This window comes from Pongo pygmaeus, chromosome 19 (assembly GCF_028885625.2).
Source record: "Pongo pygmaeus isolate AG05252 chromosome 19, NHGRI_mPonPyg2-v2.0_pri, whole genome shotgun sequence".
Lineage (NCBI taxonomy): Eukaryota > Metazoa > Chordata > Mammalia > Primates > Hominidae > Pongo > Pongo pygmaeus.
Genome location: NC_072392.2, coordinates 56,398,366 through 56,418,834, shown reverse-complemented (window position 1 = coordinate 56,418,834; position 20,469 = coordinate 56,398,366). Strand labels below are relative to the sequence as shown.

General features: G+C 53.1%; 1 protein-coding gene and 1 pseudogene across 9 annotated transcripts in view; both read right to left on the bottom strand.

Annotated features, from left to right (window-relative positions):
* Positions 1–316: 316 nt before the first annotated feature.
* LOC129017041 (TBC1 domain family member 3G-like) overlaps positions 317–20,469 on the bottom strand; it is an 89,211-nt gene continuing 69,058 nt past the window's right edge. Inside the window, exons 1-15 of one of the 9 annotated variants that reach the window (XM_054457074.2) lie at positions 11,167–18,049; positions 10,008–11,023; positions 9,658–9,730; positions 9,413–9,495; positions 8,088–8,127; positions 7,527–7,604; positions 6,967–7,074; positions 6,531–6,640; positions 5,232–5,280; positions 4,586–4,706; positions 3,778–3,872; positions 3,315–3,380; positions 2,752–2,851; positions 2,229–2,381; positions 317–1,247 (exon numbers count right to left, since the gene is read on the bottom strand). In XM_054457074.2, the coding sequence (XP_054313049.2) occupies positions 751–1,247; positions 2,229–2,381; positions 2,752–2,851; positions 3,315–3,380; positions 3,778–3,872; positions 4,586–4,706; positions 5,232–5,280; positions 6,531–6,640; positions 6,967–7,074; positions 7,527–7,604; positions 8,088–8,127; positions 9,413–9,495; positions 9,658–9,730; positions 10,008–10,057 (1,623 nt within the window). In that variant the 5' untranslated portion in view covers positions 10,058–11,023; positions 11,167–18,049 and the 3' untranslated portion in view covers positions 317–750. Of the gene's footprint in view, positions 1,248–2,228; positions 2,382–2,751; positions 2,852–3,314; positions 3,381–3,777; positions 3,873–4,585; positions 4,707–5,231; positions 5,281–6,530; positions 6,641–6,966; positions 7,075–7,526; positions 7,605–8,087; positions 8,128–9,412; positions 9,496–9,657; positions 18,050–20,469 lie in introns of those variants that run through there. The other 8 variants (XM_063655602.1, XM_054457077.2, XM_054457080.2 and 5 more) reach the window with 8 other exon arrangements.
* The window catches only part of LOC129017045 (14-3-3 protein epsilon-like), a 37,349-nt pseudogene continuing 32,252 nt past the window's right edge, over positions 15,373–20,469 (bottom strand).

Here is a 20,469-nt window from a genome sequence, read left to right as displayed (position 1 = left end):
CAGCAAACCTCCTGCCTCAGCCTCCTGACTAGGTGGGACTATAGGCACACACCACCATGCCTGGCTGATTTCTTTGACTTTTCTCTAGAGACGGGGTCCGCCTATGTTTCCCAGGCTGGTCTCAGACTTCTAGACTCAAGTGAACCTGAACCTCCCACCTCGACCTCTCAAATTGCTGGGATTACAGGTGTGAGCCACCACACCTGGCCTAAATTTCTTATGTGCCATGGGACTACAAAACGTCATTATTAGGGGCAGCTGGATGGAAGGTGTAAGAGGACACTGTAGTGCCTTTTCAATATTTCTGTCTAAAATCTAAAATCATTCAACAGGAAACATTTATTTTAAAACGTGAAGGTGGTTATCCTTCCATGAGTTTAAAGTACAAAGGCAGGCTCATGGTGTCATCAGAATTCAGAACGCTGGTCGTGGGGCTGGGGGTGCTGGGAGGGGCTAGGCATGGTTGACTTTGTGATCTGGGGGCTGGTGTGTTCCATCTCTGAATGTCTCTCGAGCTGCATACTTTCTTAATAAATTTTCATAAGTTTAACAAAAAATAAAACGAGGATGGGAAGCTTGCTTGGGTTGTTAAGCCTTGGGAAATTATCCAGCCATGAGCCCTGGCCCAGAGGCTTCTAGAAACCTGGAGGGAACTGAGAAATTTCCAAGTGGAGGCAGCAGAGGCAAGGCCCTGAGGTGGGAGCGCACTGCTGTTCGTCCCTAGCTCTGAAGGGGGTGCCCTGGTAGAATTCAGTGCTGGGTGCACTGCAGGGCCGGGAAGTCCATGCCCACGTTGTGGCTCAGTGCAGAGAAAGCCAATCTCACCCCCTCCGCAGGGTGTTCAGCCTGCCAGCAGGTGACCAGCTGGTCCTCCTGGGATATGGCACGGACCCAGCAGCTCTGTTCGAAATCATAATGCGGGAACCAAGGGCCCCCTACATCCAGGTCCGTTGGGAGGTGGGGCATGGAGTTCCACCGCAGGAATCTCCAGGAACCCTGAGGTCCTCCCTGAGCCAGGGCCGGGCTGGGCACATCCCGAGTGCCCCCAGGGTAGGTGTCTTCCCGGACAGCCCCACCAGGACAGGGTGTGGAAGAACGAGGTGCCCATGGCGGGGAAGCTGACCAAATGGGCCGCTGGAACCGGGCTGGTGGGCCTGGAGGGGCCTGCCCGTCCCCCTTGCAGAGGGTCTTCCCGCCACGTGAAGCCGGCACAGGCCTGGATGCCGAGGACCCTTGCTCGGGTTTGGCTGAAAGGAAAACGGACGCGGTCAGCGTCTCCAGTGAGCCCATGCAGGCCATTCCGGGCTGGGCCCCACCTGCCTGCATCTCTGTATTCCTTGGGGTCTCTGTGTGGCCCCCGTGGCCTGACACTGAGGACACGCCTGTAGTCTGCTGATCTCAGAGGGAGGGGTGTGTGCTGCCTGGCGTGGGGAAGCTGTCATGGCATGGCGGGTGGCTCCTGGGACTGCCCCCAGGATTCAGACTGGCTGGGGGCTTCCTGCCACACACCTTCGTCCCAGGGCTGTTGGGCCTGGGATACGGCCCCCAGTCAGAACTCAGGTAGGAGGGGCCTTGGATGTCACCCAGCTCCTTGCCACCTCACATGGGGACTTGTCTCTGCAGTGGGTTTTTGGGCCCGGACGTGGGACATCCTCTGACCTCCTGGGCTGCCCAGTCCATGCCAGGACTGACCGTTCCCACATCTGGCTGAACTCTTGGCTCTGGCTCTGGGCCCCGGGTCCCACCTGTGCCCTCTCCCTGAATGCTGTGGGGGTCAGGGACACCAATTCCCTTGCCTCCCTGGCTCAAGGCTTGTTGTCCTGGCAACCTTGGAGGAGCGTGCAGGAGTGAGGGGCCTCTGCTGCTCTCTGAGGCTGTGGGTGCTTGCAGGGAGGGGTGGGGTCTCCCACAAATGGGCCTGGGCCCGTCAAGTAACTTTGAGGGCCCTGTGAGGGGGAGAGCAAGACACCGTGGAAAGTGGGAGGGGGCTTGTTGGAGGGTCTTGCCCACATCCCCCTCCTGCGTGCACAGCACGTCCAGTATACAGGCACTGAGCGCCTGCCCTGAGGACCGGTGGGCCTCCTGTACTTTCTTAGAGTGCAGGAGGAAGAGGAGGAAGAAAAGGTGAAGAGGAAGGCCCAGGTAGTAGGGTTGCGGGTCCCAGGCACTCCCCTACTATTGACTACCCCAGAGGGTGACATGGGAGGGGACATGGCACTGGAGCCCACCTGGGGGTGGCAGGTCCCCCTGCTTTCTTGTTAGTTTCTTCATAGAGGCCCTAAGATGCTTGAGCACAGTGTCATCATCCCTGGCCCAGGTGTAAACAAACTGGTTCCGAAAACGTGCCCACAGGCCGCACCTAGACGTCTTCATGAGGCGCTCTAGGGACAGGGTGGATATCAGGCCAGGAGAGTTACCTGGGAATGGTCACAGCTCATACCCCGTGGCCACTTCAGTCTCCCACTGGGCGGTGCCGGATCCTTTTGTGGCCACCCCAGGCGTCCAGATATACACAGGAGACTGTGGCTGGGGGGCGACCTGGGCAGGGAAGTGCGCACCACACTCTGGACTTTCATCTGGGTCATGTGGGGAATGGACTCGGTGTCACAGTGTCCTGCCCAGCCCCCCTGGCCAGACCTCCCTCTGGGCCAGAACTGAGGATCATGAGGACAGTGTGAGGAAGCTGCCCTCGGGCCAGTCGGGGTCTGACCCCAGGGCTCCCCAGGCCCCACTGGGTGGACGTAGACTTACTCTGCTGAACCTTAAAGGCAATGCTTGTTATCGGCATCAACACCTGTTCTCCTTCCAGCAAATAGACGTCCCACAGGCGCAGGGTGAGCCCGAGAGAGATCTGTGGGGACAGCAGGTGTGAAAGAACCCGGTCCTTCCAGGCTGGGGCTGGTGGCTCGAGCTGCGCACACTGGGGCTTCAGTCTCCAGAGTCAGTGACCTTCCCCATGAGGGTCGCCTGAGCCCTCCAGGATGCTGGGTCAGACAAGGTCTTGCAGCTCCTCATGGGGGGCACTCATTTGAGTGGGGATGTGGCTCCTGGAGAGAGGGGCTTGCCCAGGGCTTGAGGCTTCCCTGAGCCCTCTCAAGTCAGGTCCTGGCCCAGTCTGCCCATGAGGCTGGGCCTGAGCCCCAGCCACTGCCCTGGGATGACCCCTCTTGGGCAGAGGGTTTTGCTTGTGTGTCCTCTGGGGACCCGCCTGAGCCTCCTGTGGGCTGGGAGTGAGCCAGACCCCCGGGCTGGGGAAGCAGGGCACTGCAGGGTAAGGAGGGTCCCTGAGCCAGGGTCTCCCTATGCCTCCTTACCCCGTCAATCAGTATCCGGATAAGGCAGCCTAACGAGGAATACTGCCCACACAGACCTTCCTTGTCCTGATGGAAGCAACAGAGGTGCTCAGGCCACTGGGCTGCCCTAAAAACCTCCCTCTTCCAGGGCCTCTGAAGACCCTTCCCCTAGTGCAGAACACTGGGCAGTGTCCAGAGCTCCCCACAACACTGTCACCTTCCCACACTCCCGGTGGACACACTGCCCTTTGCCCTGCTCTGCGGGAGCGGGGCCCCCATCCCTGTGCCTCTGTCTCCTCCAGGAGGAGGAGGAGGAGGAGGAAAGGAAACCAACTCCTAGCCCATGGAGAACCCGATGTCCCAGGTCAGGCCCTGGCTGGGACTCAGCCAGTCACCAGCCCCACAAGGGGCTCCGGCTCCCCTGCTCCTACAGCCCCACGGGAGGCAGGGCCTCTGGGAAGAGCTGAGGGGACCACGAACTCACCTGATGCCACATGGTCTTGGGTTGTGACGTGGGTACCACATGCTCCTGTTGGTCTTGGAGCCCCTGGACTGTCCCACCATTTGGGCTGTGAAATCCTGAGAAGCCCCCAGCCCATCATGAAATCAGAGCCTTCCCCCAAGATGTGGAGCCATCAGCTGCAAGAGCTGGGCAGCTGGAGAGGCCCCCAAACCCCAAGGCCTCCCACCCTCCCATCTGGTGACTCCACCATGCGGCCTTTACCCTGGGGAGGTGGGGTGGGAACATTCCCTGCAGCCTGGCTGGAGGTTCTCCGGGAGGCCTCCTGGGCCAGGGTGCAAAAAGGGCAAGCCTGACTTTGAGGCCACGACAGGGCGGCCAGAACTGGGTGGGTGCTGGGCTTCCTGGTCATCTCCTGGAAGTGGGGTCGGGCCAGGGAACAGGGGATGGGGAGATGCTGCCACCTGGGCTTGGTCGGCCCATTCGTGGGCACCAATGGCAGCAGGAGCCCGGGCAGCTGGAGGGCAGGAGGACTCTCAGGGAGGGGAGAGTCAGCTGCACAGAATCAGAGCCGGAGGGTGTGGCTCCAGGACACAGAGGGTGGCCACGGGGAGGATGAGATGCCCTCTGCTGATGGGGATGAAAGGCATCAGATTTGGGCTTTGGGGGTCAGCCGTGGACTCCTGTGGGACCCTCAGCAGAGACATCCTAAAGTCTCCCAACAAGCTGGTGACACAAGGAGGGTGCCTTGGCTGAAAGCTGTGATCACCTGGCCAGGGTGGCCATCCCCAGGTCTGGCTGCAGGAGGTCCCCGGGGCAGCTGTTCACTTACCCTGCAGAGAGTGCCTCTCACTGGCCAGCAGCTGCACCAGTGCCCAGAATGCATCCTCCTCAGGCAGGTAAAGGAGGAACAAGGCAGCGATGTGGCTGAGGTCCCTGCAGTAGCCCACCTCCTGCAAGAGCCAGAGTCACCATGGAAGGACATCACCTGGGAGGGCTGAGGTCACCTGGGAGGACTCATGTCATTGGAGAGGGCAGAGGTGACTGGAGAGGCTTCCTCTGAAGAAGAGGCTTCCTCAGGATGCAAATTCATTTCATGACAAGAGCCAAGTCCATCAGGCACTTCAGCACCTTGTCCAAAATGTCTTCCGATAGCACCATCCTGTGTGCGATGCTGCCAAGCTCCTGGGCTTCGGGGCAGCCCCAGGAGGAGGGCGTCATTTCTTGTTCTGAGAAGTGGTGGTCAGGCCCATGTGACAGCAGGAGTCCAGGCCCTGACTCCTTTGTGTCTCAGCTTGACCCCTTGAGACCACCCCCTTGCTTGGAGGTTTATGCCAGCGGTGAGCTGGAGTCCTACCTCCTATATCCTGGTGGGTCACAAATACTAACTTTAAAAGAAGCAACGACACCCCCACCAGACACCCACTCCTGTGAATATGGAAATACGGCCCGGGAACCTCACTGCCGGGAATACTCACCGGGTTATACTCCGAATATGCCAGGAGGATGTAGAATAGTTCCCGCTGCCTAGGAAACAGAGAAAGGGGACTATGGTTTGGTTTGTGCAGATGCTGTTAGTTTCACTTTGTCTACACAGCCTAACAGCAAATCGTATTTCAGGTTCAGATGATTGACCAGATAAGCAGTGAGCTCTTCAGGGCCTGAGACTGTTGAAGAAATGTTTCAGTAAAATCCACATCTGTGACATGCAAATAGCCCAGTTGTACAGTGACTTGCCTGATCCTTTTCACTGTGAATGATTTTTTTTTTTCCAGTTTGCACACATGCCAGTTCAGTCTGTGGGTGAATAGTTCCTCCACGGTTGCAAACCAATGTGCAGAGTCTCCCGGCCACCGCTCCAGCCCCTCCTGGAGCGACTCCTTCATCCTCCAAGTCTCCAGGGTGGCCCCTATGCACCCAGCCTCTCCCTGATCCGTCAGCCCCTGGCCACCCAGACTGCTTCTCAGTCCCTATGGTTTGGCCTTTTCCAGAATGGCCTAGGAATGGGAATCCTACTGTGGTAGCTTATTGGGTCTGGCTTCTTTCCCTTAGCAAAATGCATCTAGGATCCACCCACGTTCGTGCGGGCATCACTGGCTCCTTCCCTTTTCTCACTGGGTCTTCCGTTTGAAGGGAGGACCAGACTTGCTCTCCCCATTCCCGTGTTCAAGGCCATCCCCGAAGGCTCCGTGTGTGAGTGACGAGGAATCAAGCACTGAACCTGGCATGCAAGTTTCATGTGGATGTCAGTTTTCAAATCAGTGGGTTCAATATCTGTGACACTTTGGGGACGCGTGGTTCAAGTCCACTGAGCTTTGTGAGCCACTGCCCAACTGGCTGCCAATGTGGCTGTGCCATGTCATGTTCCCAGCAGACCTGGATGAGAGTTTCCAGGACCCCTAATTCTCCCAGCATTTGGTTGCTGTCATTGTTGCCTGGGGGGGCTCATGGGCCCTCTATCCTGCCACCCTCCTGTGGGTCCTACCATGGGTCCCCATGGGTCAGGGAGAGCACCTTTCACCATTGTGCATGATTTTCTTTGCTGTCTTCTGTCTCCTCAGGATCCTCCTGGGTTCTGGCCCCACATGTTCCAGTCTGACCCAGGGCTTGGAACCAGGGAGGTGCTCGGTTCATGGTGCCGGCTGCTCCCTGGGCCAGGAGAGCTCTTGGCAGCTCTGTCATCCCTCCTGGGTGACCCTGGCTTTTGCTCTGGGGAAGCCCCCATCCCTCTCATTCACTCCATCTCCCCTGGGGCCCTGTGGCTCCTGTAGGCTTACTTGGCTCCATATTGATCCCTGAAGAAGATATCCTTCCTTAATGTCCCGCTTACGTCCAGGTCGATCTGGTGGATGTGTTCAGATGACCTCTTGCCCTTCTCTTTCATGATCTGTAGGGCAGGGCCAAGAGGAGGAAGCAGCCTCAGAACAGATGGAAGCCTCCCTGCCCCCAGTGGCAGTCAGCCCACAGTCAGCACTTCGGGAAGAAAGGACAGAAGGAAGGTTTCCTTCTGCAGAAAGCTGCATTTTGGCTTGTTACTGAAGCCAGGGAGGGTCACCAGAGCTGAGTTTGTGGTGACTGTGTAACCATCTGTGCCCAGGGTGTTCATCTGACCTTCGCCCCCAGCCCCCCAGGGTGGTCTTGACGTTCCCTCTAGCTGGAGACCTGGGCCCCTGACACGGCCTGTCCTGTTTGTTGTGCTCTGGCTGAGCGTACCTTGTATATTCTCGGATTTTTCAACTTGATTTCCTGAATGTTCAGGAGGACTGACCACACCGGGCCCCGGATGTTCATGGGAATTCCCTTGTACACTCGATCTATAAGCTGTGGACAGAAAACAATCTGGTGTCCCAGGCCACAGGGTGACCCCAGTGAGGACCAGAGCCCGGGGATTCTGGAAATTGTCGGTTTTGGCCCCATGATTCCTCAGTAGAGGTGACATCAAGTTGGGACAGGGTCTCCCTTCCCAGGACTGAAACAGTGGATGGACACTCAAGAGTCGAAACTCTGATCTGAACCTTTTCCTTCCTTTGGGTCACCAGGGCATCCCTAGCCTTGAGCTCTGGGTGGTCCCAGCCCTAGATTCAGATTCCCTCCCAGCAAGGTGACGCTTGCAGGAATAGGCAGGGAATCTGGCGACCAGGCCTGCAGTCCTCCGGGTGAGGACAGTGTGCCACCCGCCCTCTGAGAGGCTGATGGTGCCAGGCCACAGCCATGGGTGCCTGTCCCCTGTCTCTGCAGAGAGTGCTTTCGGGGCCTCTCCCCCCACACATTACTTTTGTACTGTGCTTATATGTCTCCCATTCTCCCAGCATTTTCCTCCACTTGCTCGTCCGTCTCATCTCCCGCCGATTCTGTCAAATGAGGCATGTTGGAGTTAGCGGAGCTGCCAGGCTTCCCAGGGCTGCCCGCGGATGCTGGGTCTTGGGCTCTGGAGCCCTGGTGGGACCCAGCTGGAAGGAGCCAGGGAAGGGCAGACCTCAAGGGCTGAGAGCCTTTGAGCAAATGAGCACCAGTGGGCTGGCTTTGGGACCCCGGGATGTACCATCCTCAGGCCACAGACACACCAGTCTTAGGTCCCAGCCTCTAGGTGGGGTCCTGACACAAGCACGCAGCCACCCCCAAGCCAGGACTGTGGTTCTCCTTTTGAAAATTTTATCAAACTGTCAAAGTTAACAGCAACCTGGGGTCAGGTCCAGCAGGGACTGCTGCCCCTCCCAGTGACAGGGTGTTGTCCTCACCCACCACCGCCCAGGCTGGCTGCTTCCTCTGCCTCACCGACCACCCGCCCAGTCCCTACGTCCCTGGACCAGCCCCTCCATGCATCAGGCTCTTACCTTCGCCTCCCGCGCAGCCAGAGGAGGCAGCTCCGTCTCACTGTAAGGCAACCCAGGCAGAGCTGAGGACCTGCACGGGGCCTGGAGCCGCCCCAGCCCGCGAGCAGACCCCTAGAAAGCACTGGCTCTGTCCCTATCCAGCTCAGGGCTCAGCCCAGGAGAAGGCACAGGGAAGGGAGGACAAGGGCTTTCCTGTGGGTCTGACTCCCAGGAGGGGCAGGACCTGGGAGAAGAAGGAGTGCAGGGACAGCCTGGCCGGGGTTACTGGGGCCGCTGGTGTGAGAGGTGGTCAGGCTGCCCAGTGGGGCTGCCCACCCTGGACTCCAGGTGGTGCTTTCTGCTGGAGCTGAGAAAGGTTAGCCCTGAGATGGGATGGGGGTCGCCCATGGTGGGCGACCGGGCCCTGACAGGAGTCCCTCAGGGAGTGACCACATCACCCCACCAGGGTCAAGGGAGCCTGCCCTGAGACCTGCCCGGTGTACTCTGGGTGCACCAGGGGCCCATCCCACTTGACAGCCCCAAGGTCCTTGCAGGTTCTGACCTCCCAGCATCCACCTGCCTCTCCCTGCACCCGAGCCACACGCCTGCGTTTCAGAAGTGGCACGGCTCATCAGCTCCCTCCCACCCTACCTCCCCAGGGATCCTCTGTCTCTCCATCTTATGATCCCTGAGGGATGGGCTCCTGGCTGGGCTCCTCTTACCTGGCCCCAGATCCCTTCCCAGCACCAGACCCAGGGTCTTTAGCCACAAGCCCTGCTGCCTCCCTGGCCTCACCGTGAGATGCCCAGAATGGGGCCCTGCCCATCTTCTCCCCATTCTCCTGGGGCTACAGCCTCCATTGTCACCATGCCTTTTCCCCTCACGGGACAGTGAGGGCTGTAGCTCTAGGGGAATGGGAGAGAACAGGGGCAGGTGGGCCCTCAGAGACCTGCTGGACAACAGCCCCGAGGCTGGGCCAGGCGTCCCCTCACCCTGTGGCCACAACCCTTGGATCTCACTGGGATTGTCTCCAAGTAGACAGGGCCAGACCCTCAGGCTGCCCCGCTCCTCTTGTGCTCGTTTGCCGACAGAACTGCTGAGAGCCCAGGTGCCTGACCTAGTCCAGTCTCCATTCCCACCGGCTCCCTAGATGGGCCCCGCACCTCTGGCCTAACAACAACCTCGGGCTGGACCTGCAGGGGAGCCAGCGAGGAGTTCTGTCCCTGGAAAGGAGGTTGACCCGACCTGGCGAGACATGTCCTGCATCAGAAAGGCCTTTCTAAAAGCAAACCCATCCCTGAGCTGAGACAGGTGCTTTAGGGGTGAGGGGAGTGCAGAGGACTCACTGCAGAATTCCAAAGTGATCAATGTTGCCGTAGATTCCAACAGGCACAGGCCCCTTGTCCTCTGGCAGCCCAGCTCGGTGTCCCTGTAGCCCAGAGGGAGCCTTGGTGAGGGCTCCAAGGTAAAGGGTGCAAGGGCCTGAGGGCATTGGCCACCCGTCCCTGCCCTGTGCTCCTAGGGAACGCAGGACCCTTTGACCAGGGCGCACTGGGAGAGGCCTCCCTCCAAGAAGCAGACCGACTTGTACCTTTTCGTATTTCATAATGATGTCCTCTCGCTCTTGTGCCCACCAACTGTCTGCGTCCTCTACCGTGTCCATCCTGTGAGATAAAATTGTCTAAAGGTTACACTGTACCTGACAGCTTCGCAGAACACCTGAACCACTCCCGCCGGGCTCCCAGATGCTGGCTGGCTGCGTAAACCCCATTCCACTGCGGCCCCCAGGTAAAAAGGGGCCAGACCCAGTGGCCCACAGCTGCTCGAGTCTCTGGAGTCTCAAGTCCCAAGCAGGGGTGGGCATCTTCCCAAGGACTTGAGTACAGTGGGACCTACACAGAGAATCCTGTTGTCCCCAAATGCCATGAAATGGGGGCACACCTGCCCCAGCAGGTTGAATGGTTTCCACCTGCCAAGGGTGAAGGGCCCATGATGGGCTATTCCAGGGATGTGGAGGCAGACTGGGCTCAGCGACCAGAAGTCTCTGTACATTCGGCCTCCTGGGATGCTCAGGGCCACAGAGATGCCCCGTTTCCTACAGGGAACAAGATCTCTCCTGACTGCTCGGTTCTACTCCGCTCATCACTTTGGCTACTGCGGCCCTTCAGTCTGAACAGTGAATCCACTTTAGGAATAACGCCTGTTGAGCAGGAGGGTGTTCGGCTTGGGGATGAAAAAGATCTATTGTACTCATGGAAACCACGTCTCTCGCAGAGGGACTGTGGAGTCCACCATTCTGAGCTGTCCCTAGAGGAGGAGGCTTCATTTTCCTGGGTCACTGAGGAAGAACAGTGGGTCCTTGGTCCTGGAGAACACCTGGGTGGACCGTCCCTCCTGGGAATACTCGGGGCAAAAGGAGGGCGAGGCCTCGAGAGGACCACACAGAGCAAGAAATACCTGGGGAGAACCCTAGTGCCTGGACCCCTTTGAACAGAAGGGAAGATAGTCTCCCCTCAGCCAGCCCTCCAGGGCTCCTTCATTTTCCACAGCTGCCCAAGGGCAGCAGGCTCCCCTGGACAAGGGACCATGTGTGTTCAGTGGGGCCCACAGCGACCATCAGGACCCAGCTTAGGGCACAGAGGTGTTCTGAGGACCGTCCTATTCACCCCACCCACAGTGGATCTATACCAGTGGGTATAGATCTGCCAGGACCAGGCTCTGCCCCATCGGGATCGGAAACCTGGGGAGATTTGGGATCTAGGGCAGGGAGGTCACAGGGTTCAGGCCTGAATTCCAGCACAGCACACGGCAGGGCTGAGAGCAAAACTCAGGGTCACGTCTGGATTCCCAGGCCGGTTACTGCCTCTCTGACCCCAGACGTCTCATCTGTCGAATGGGTACATTTGGGAACAGCACCCACTCTACGAAGCCACCACGAGGACGAAAGAGCCAATCGTCTACACGGGCAGTGTAGAACGGGCGCCTGGTGAGTGCTCAGGGATGACCCTCCTCGGTAGCTGCCCCACAGACGCTAACACCGCCCACACTGTAACCACTGTCCCCAAGTCAACCTGGAGGGAAGAGAGCAGGTCACACTCACCTGATTCTGATGAATCAGCTGGCCTGGGTTATGCCTCTCAGGGAGAAAACCTTTGAGTCCACAGAGCTGCTCACAGATACCACTGCCTGTGTGTAACTGCTGTAGAACACTGAGGCAGGCCAGAGAGCGGATAGGTGCTAAGCACCAGTGACATTCTGAGGTCATGGCACGCATCACAATGGGGCCTTGCCCGGGTCAGCAGGGCCCATAGTCAGGGTCCTCCGCTGCCTGAGGCGTCAACATGCCTGCCTGCGATGTGTTTGTGCACGTGCGTGCACATGTGTATGTGGGTAAACACGTCTGTACACGTGTGTGTTTTCTCTGGCCAGGCCCGGCTGCCCCACTCATGTGTGCACCCAGTTCCTCATCACTGTCACCCCTGAGGCCCAGGGCCAGCATCAGAGCATCCATGGGTGCTCCCTAACTTCAGCCCTCCCTGCCCAGGGTGGTCCTGGGATACACATAGGGGTGGAGGGAAGTGACTGCTGCTGTTGGATCTCAGAATATAAAAGCTAATACTATTACCTAATGGTCTTTTTAGTGTCTCTAATGGTATCACTTCTTCATTTCTGATATTTTAACTGGGTATTTCTCTCCATGACCCTTGGATAATCTAGCTAGAGGATCCTGTGGGGAAAGTGCCGGGCACACACTAGGAGCTCACTCTTCTAGACATGTTATCTAAAACCTGGTTCAGCTGTCCTTCCACGCAGGGCCTAGGGGATGCCAAATTCCAGGGTCCAGAAAGAGCTTGGGATAAAATGAAACTTCAAGGGGACGGCTTTGACCTGGGCTGAGTCTGCCTTTGCCATCCAACTGGAGTCTCAAGTCCTGAGGCAGGACGTCCAGATGCCCCAGTGCAGGGTCCTCCCGATCAACACCTGCTCCCCTGTACTCATTAGCAACCTCACCCACCCTACTCTCAAAGCACACTTCACTCTCGTATCCAGGAGCTCTGCATCTGTAGATTCAGCAACAGCAGATGGAAAATATTCAGAAAATAAATTGGATGGTTATGTTTCTATGGAACATGTGCAGACTTTGTTCTTGTCATCATTCCCTAAAGAATACAGTATCACGACCATTCATGTAGCATCTGCATTGTATTACACATCATGAATAATCTAGTAATGGTCTAATGTATACGGGAGGATATGCATAGCTTATACGTAAATACTAGGCCATGTTATATCAGAGACTTGAGTATCCATGGATTTTGGCATTCCGAGGGAACCTAGAACTAATCCTCCATGGATACCAAGGGATGATTGAATATACTCACTCAGGAAGGCTTCTCATTGGAGGAAGGGCCGAGTTCAGGATAGACAGGGACATCATCCCTGGACTACTGTCCATCCATCCATTCATCCATTGGCACCACCCTCTAGGGCTGTCCCAACGACAGCCCTAGCAAGTGGAGACAAGAAAAAAGCCTGGCTCAAATGGTACAGCTTTGAAGTCTTGGAAGTTGTACCAAGACTGGTACTCATACTGGTGATGTTGCACCAGTATGAGAATAGTGGGTCAGTTTCCTCCAGGATCCAGAAAGCGTATCAGGCAGGCTCGGGGAGAGGAAAGGAGCATGGCCTCTCCAGCAGCCACACAGGCCTGCAGTAGGACGGGGCTGGGGCTGGGGCTGGGGCTGGGGCTGGCCCTGTTTATCACTTGGGCCTCATGAGGGGAAAAGAAAGAACAGGGGGCAGAGGAGGAGCATGGAGACAGCTGGTTGCCTAAGGAGAAGGTGCCTCAGGGAGGGTTATTAGTTTGTTTTCACACTGCTATAAAGAAATACTTGAGACTAGATAATTTATAAAGGAAAGAGGTTTAATTGACTCCCAGTTCAGGGAACCTACAGTCATGGCAGAAGGCGAAGGGGAAGCATGCACCTTCTCCACAAGGGGGCAGGAGGGAGTGAGTGAAGAACCAGGAAGTGCCACTCTTTCAAACCATTAGCTCTCCTGAGAACTCCCTCACTATCAGGGGAACAGCAGGGAGGAAACTGTCCCCAGATCCCATCCCCTCCCACCAGGTTCCTCCCTTGACACAGGAGGATTACAATTCCAGATGAGATTTGGGTGGGGGCACAGAGCCCAATCTGTGAGGGTCTCAGTCTATCTTGCAGCTCCCCTGGGGCTGAGGCTGAGTACAGATCTGCTGGCCCTGCTCTACAGCACGTGGGGACTCTGCCTGTGTGCCACCATCTGCTGCTTCCTGGGGGTGGTGGTTGCTTCCTCAAGAGGAGGGTGGATCTGCTCTCCTACCCACCCCTCTCCAAGGCCTTGTGGAGCCCTGGCCACGTCCTCCCCGGGTAAGAGCAGGAAACCGGTCTCCTTGCTCTTCTTGCTGCTTGGGTGACAATCCTGGGGTCATTCATAGGCCCCATCACTGTTCCCGCTTCTAAATGGAGTATTTTGGCACATTTTCCTGGCGGAGTCCGGGGCCTCATCCCTGTTATTTATTCTAGCTTGGTAAAGCCAGGTTAAGACATCTGGGCAAGGAGATAGTAGAGTGGCCCCCAGGAAGGGTGGGTGGAGGGCGCTGGCCTTTGGGCTTGCCAGGAGCAGGGTGGGAGGGGGCAAGGTTACCAGGAAGCAGGGCTGTCAGGGCCAAAATCAGGAGGCGGTAATAATGCTGGTGGGGAGACAGGGCTCTGTGGTTGGCTTGGGGTGGGGCGTGAGAGCCAAGGTTTGTCAGCACACAGAGGGGTGGCTGACCCATGGACTAGGGGCTGTGGAACCCAGTGGTTGCCCTTAGTTCCTGGATCCTGGGAGACTTCTGGAGCCTGGGTGGGGGACAGCCTAGGGGTGGAGGTGGGACAGACAGGGGTAGGGGTGGGAGAGGAGGCCTTGCATGGCAGGGTGCAGGGTAGGAAACCAGCCAGGGGCCAGTTTGCATTGGCGGCTCCCATCCCCATCCCCACCCCCAAGCCCACCCCTACCCCCACCCTGCTGCAGAGTCGGGCCTGGGCTGCTGTCCTCTGCTTTGGCCTCAGCAGATCACACGATGGAAGCTGGCAGCCCCATGGGCACCACTCAAGCCAGCTGTGACCTGCGGTTTCTATTTCCTGGAGTGTGGGGTTCCCACCCAGGAGAGCACAGGCACACCCCACACCCCTCATTTTGAGGATGCTGGGAGGTGGGGACCAAGGTCCTGCAGCCCTCTGCTTGCGCTGTGAAAGATAGCCTAGGAGTCCTGTGTCCACCCACCCACGTGGGGCCCCAGGAGCCTGAACAGTGGCAGGCAGAGAGATGGGGAGGGAGAGAGAAGTGGAAAAGAAGGAGAGAGAAAGAGAGATGGGGAGAAGGAGTGAGGGAGAGAGAGGAAGAGAGATAAGGAAAGAGACAGAGGAGGCTGAGAGGAAAAGGAGCAAGAGATAGGGAGAGACACAAAAGGCAAAGAGAGAGACAGGGAGAGACGAGCGTGAGTAGGAGGTCGGGTCACTCTCGATCCCAGTCCCCAGTGAAAACCGTAGGTCGCCATCACCTAACTACGCATGCAATAAAGTCTTCTGCCTGCTGCTTACAGCCCGAGAACCCCTTCTCCGAGAGAATAAAATCTTTGACCATTGCCCTTTCTCACCGGAGTTTGCTCGGGTCTTCTGATGAAGTGTGATGTCTGACCCATCGCCTTCCTGGGCTCAAGGATCCATGAAAAGCCGACGCCTCTTTTGGGGAGGCTCTGCAGTGCCTTCATCTCACTAGGCTCCCCAGGAAGCTTGCGAACTTGGCTTGAGCCCTAAGCAGCTGAGTATGTGCCGGGCCTCTGCTTCTCTCTTTCAGTAACAGGGAGAACCAAGAAAGAGACTGGAGCATGGTCTGCAGAGAAGGCTCTTGTGCAAACACCAGGAGAATGAGGGGCCTCAGTTGTCTTCATTTCTCCTAAAAACACGCATTTCCTCCCAGGCCACCCTAGTGAGGGCATGAAGCACAGCGTGTGTGTGTGTCTGTGTGTGTGCGCATTTATATGCATGTGTACGTATGTATGTGTGTGTGCAGGTATATACATGGGAATGTATTTATGTATGTGTATCTGTGTGCATGTGTGTCTGCAAGTATATGCATGTGTATGCATGTGCGTGTGTGTGTGTGTGTGTGTGTGTGTGTTGCAGGGCTTTACAGTGGGAAGGATGTGGGAGGGCAGCTGCAGCTCCAAGCTGCAAGTCTTTCTGATAGAATGGTTAAGATTCCCTGGACCACAGAAAGAGTGTTTTCATTTGCACCTATTTTTATTAGCATTTAAACCTGTATACTTCGTAGCATGTAAAGCTTAAGTTGCTTGACTATTCTTAGAAACGTTTTCACCAGCGGTCCCCAAACTTTTTGGCACCAGAGAGCAGTTTTCTTGAAGACAACTCTTCCACGGACCTGGGAGAAGGGGAAGGGATGATGCAGAGATGATTCAAGCCCATTACATTTATTGTGTGCTTTATTTCTATGATTATTTCACTGTAATATATAATGAAATAATTACACAACTCACCATAATATAGAATCAGTGGGAGCCCTGAGCTTGTTTTCCTGCAACTGCATGGTCCCATCGGGAGGTGATGGGAGATAGTCACAGATCATCAGGCATTAGGTTCTCATAAGGAGCACGCAATCTGGATTCTTGGCATGCTGAGTTCACAGTTGGGTTCTATGAGAATGTAACGGCACCACTCATGTGACAGGTGGCAGAGCTCGTGCGGTAATGTGAGGGATGGGGAGCGGCTGTTTCTACAGATGAAGCTTTGCTCCCTGGCTGGCTGCTCACCTCCTGCTGTGCAGCCTGGTTCCTAACAGGTGGGGACCCCTGATTTACCCAGTAAGGTAAACACATTTTTATGTCAATTGAAATTATTCACCCTGCACCACCCAAAATTATCTTGCATACCTCACCCACCCAAGGGTCCCATAGCGCAGAATATAACTTTTGAACTGGACTTGGAAATGTAAGTTGTTTATGTTAAGAATCGAGAAAGGAGGTTCTGGGGGGGCAGCTATCAGTCATTGAAGTGCCTGGATTTAGATGAACCACATATCTACAGGCTTTTGCAGTTTACAAGATGCTTTTGATTACAGTATCTCTTTTGAGCCTTATGACAGGTCCATGAAGTGAGTTCATATAACCAAGAGAAGCTTTGACCAGATCCTGGGTTCTAGGGTGTAAGAGACAGCATCTGGCCAGTTTATTCTTTACAGTTTCACGAATGTCATGATTGCCAATATTATTGTATTTCTATTATTATATTTGTGAAAGCATGGTTTTCTGAGTTACAAGTATATGAAAGACAGATGTATACATGTAAGAAAATGTATAGTTTTCTTTTTTCTTTTTCTTTTTTTTTTTTTGAGACAGAGTCTCGCTGGGTCCCAGGCTGGAGTGCAGTGGTGCGATCTCGGCTCACTGCAATCTCTGCCTCCGAGGTTCAAGCAAATTTCCTGCCTTAGCCTCTCAAGGAGCTGGGATTATAGGCGCCTGCCACCATGCCTGGTTAATTTTTGTATTTTTGGTAAAGACAAGGTTTTGCCATGTTGGCCAGGCTGGTCTCAAACTCCTGACCACAAGTGATCCTCCTGCCTCAGCCTCCCAAAGTATTAGGATAACTGGTGTGAGCCACTGTGCCCAGCACATCTTGGCACCCTTTTCAAAACTCAACTGACCACTGATGTGAGGGTTTGTTTCTGGGCCCTCTATTCCACCCCATTGATCTCGATGTCTGTCCTTATGCCAGTATCACAGTTTTCGGTTTTTCTTTTCCTTTTTTTTTTTTTGAAACAGAGTCTCACTCTGTCACCCAGGCTGGAATGCAGTGGCGTGATCTTGGCTCACTACAACCTCTGCCTCCTGGGTTCAAGTGACTCTCCTGCCTCAGCCTCCCGAGTAGCTGGAATTACAGGTGCACGCCATCATGCCCAGCTATTTTGTATTCGTAGTAGAGATGGAGTTTCACCGTGTTGGCCAGGCTGGTCTCGAACTCCTGACCTCAAGAGATCCACCCACCTCAGCCTCCCAAAGTGCTGGGATTATAGGTGTGAGCCACTGCACCTGGCCTGTTGTTGTTTTTTTTTTTTTTTTTGAGACAGGAGTCTCACTCTGTTGCCCAGGCTGGAGTGCAGTGGCATGATCTCAGCTCACTGCAAGCTCTGCCTCCCGGGTTCACGCCATTCTCCTGCCTCAGCCTCCCGAGTAGCTGGGACTACAGGTGCCTGCCACCACGCCTGGCTAATTTTTTTGTATTTTTAGTAGAGACAGGGTTTCACTGTGTTAGCCAGGATGGTCTCAATCTCCTGACCTCGTGATCCACCTGCCTTGGCCTCCCAAAGTGCTGGGATTACAGGCATGAGCCACCATGCCCGGCCAAGTTCTCCAACTCTTTTCTTCTTTTTCAAAATTGTTTTGATTATTCAGGGAGGGTGACTTGAAATTCCCTATGAGGTTTAAAATGAGTTTTCTATTTCAGAAAGAAAATCAGACGTGCCATTGGAATATTCAGAAGGATTACATCGAATCTGTAGATTGCTTTGGATAGTCTTGACATCATAACAATATTAAGTCCTCCTTCATAAACATAGGATGTCTTTCATTTATTTATGTCTTCTTTAATTACTTTCAGCAAGGTTTTATCATTTTCAGTGTATGAGTCTTTCACCTTCTTGGATCAATTTATTCTAAAGTGCCTTATTCTTTTTGATGCTATTATAATGATATTCTTTTCTCTGGAATGTTTATTGCTATTGTATATAAATGCAACTGATTTTTGCGTGTTGATTTTGTATCTTGTAACTTTGCTGGATTGGTTTATTTGCTCTAACAATTTTTTGTAGAATCCTTAGGGTTCTTTACATAGAAAATCAATAGGCAAACAGAGATAATTTTTCTTCTTGGCCAGGTGCAGTGGCTCATGCCTATAAACCCAGCACTTTGGGAGGTGAAGTCAAGCTGATAGCTTCAGTCCAGGAGTTCGAGACCAGCCTGGCCAACAGAGTGAAACCCCATCTACTAAAAATACACACACACACAAAAATCAGCCAGGTGAGGTGGCACGCACCTGTAGTACCAGCTACTTGGGAGGCTGAGGCAGAAGAATCGCTTGAACCCAGGAGGCAGAGGTTGCAGTGAGCCAAGATCGCACCACTGCACTCCAGCCTGGGAGACAGAGTGAGACTCCATCTCAAAAAGAAAAAAAAAAAGGCAATATCAACAAAGCAAAATGACAGCCTACCAAACAGGAGAAAATACTCACAAAGAGATTACTATCTGGAATAGATAAATAACTCCAAACACTCAAACTAAAAAACAAATTCAAAAATGGGCAAAAAGGCCAGGTATAGTGGCTCATGCCTGTAGTCCCAGCATTTTGGGAGGCTGAGGCAGGAGGATCACTTTGGGCCAGGAGTTCAAGACCAGCCTAGACAACATAGCGAGACCCTGCCTCTACAAAAAAAATTTAAAACTGAGCCAGGCATGGTGGCACGGGCCTCTAGTGCCAGCTACTTGGGAGGCTCAGGCAGGAGAATCACCTGAGTCCAGGAAGTTGAGGCTGCAGTGAGCTATGATTGCACCACTGCAGGGACAGAATAAGATCTCGTGTCTTAAAAAAAAGTAATTATCTGTTCCACTTCCACTCCCAGTTGGAATTGAAACAAGAACTCAAGCAAATAGTGCACCAATGTTCATAGCAGCATTAGTCACACAATAGGAAAAGGTGAAAAGAAACTCACTGTCCATCAAAAGTTCAATGGCTAAACGATGTGTGAAAAATACATAAAATGGATTATTATTCAGTCATAAAAAGGACTGAAGCTCTGATCCACGCTTAATATTAATGAAACATTGAAAGCATTATGCTAACTGAAATAAAGACAGCTACAAGGCACAAATATTATATGATCCCACTTCTACGAGGTATCTAAAATGGGCCAATTCATAGGGACAAAGTAAAATAGAGGTTACTGGCAGCTGTGGAGGGGGAAATGAAGAGTTATTGTTTAATGGCTATAGTTTGTTTTGTGTGAGTGAAGAAAAAGTTTTCACATAGTGGTGGTGATTACACAACACTGTTGATGTACTTGGGGCCACTGAACTGCACATTTCAAAATGGCTATAATGATAAATTGTATGTATATTTTGTCACAACTTTTTAAAAGTAAAATGTTATGTACATATAAATATTCCTTAAATTTGTATCTACATTATCAAAAACTGGGAACAAGCTGAAGTATAAAAGGGGGAACAATTTAACACACATCAGTAAGAATGAAACTTGTTTATGCAAAAACAGAAAATATAAAATGATGTTTGCTAGGAGAATAACTATTAAAAACATGCCCACAAAGACTGAACACTAATATACAAAAATTAAGATAATTCTATTATAATTTTCTCTCATTTCCTTCCTCTAGTTATATTAACATGTTAGATTTCTTTTCAGTCTACTAACAACAACCATATGCCACATCAAAAGAATTATCCTGACTGCTATGCTACTGGGTTGAGATAGGTCTGTTTTAATACAAAGCAGCTTCAACTAAGAGCCGTAAGAATTACTACGCAGCCAAGCCTACAAAGGCAGTCCCAAGAAACAAGATGGAACACTCAAATAGCTATCCTTCACTTTCACACTGACAGCTTGTGTTCTTCCCCACAGCTTACCTGCAGGCAGGGTCAGGGAAATTCAGAATTTCACAGGAGAATATGGAAAAATTGAGAGCAAGACATAAGTGAATGGGATGCACTGGTGAAATTTCTCTTACTGCAATATCACTAGCAGCTTTGTAAGCCACCAGACTGTTCTCTGCTGCCTCCTTCCTGTCATTTCCTGTGGCAAATTCTGCCAGATACCTGTGGTAGTCCCCTTTCCTAGATGTAAACCAGGAACAATGACTTTTAAAGTAAAATAGCTAAAATTGTTCTATATAATATAAAATATGTGACAAAAATATATGTAACAATTAACAAGTGTACTTCAATAATTTTAAACACTCTCAAGAATATTTGGCTTCATTTCACTTTTTTTCTTAGACATTTCATACTATTTTCCTTATTAAATATAACCAAAAATCCCACAGAAATTAACTGAGGAGCCTCTAAATATCAACAAAACTATTGCTTGATAGACTGGAATTAAACAAGCAAGTGGTTCCAAGAAATGGCACAAGTGTATTAATCATAAAATAAAATTTCTACATGAAACATTCAGCCAGCACTGTGCAATGTGTGGCCGTTTGGGGGAGGGGAATGAGATAGGTCCCATGAAAGCAAAGCAATATAAATAAGTAAAGCAAAAGCTAATGCATTTTTATAATAACCTGACCATCTTTT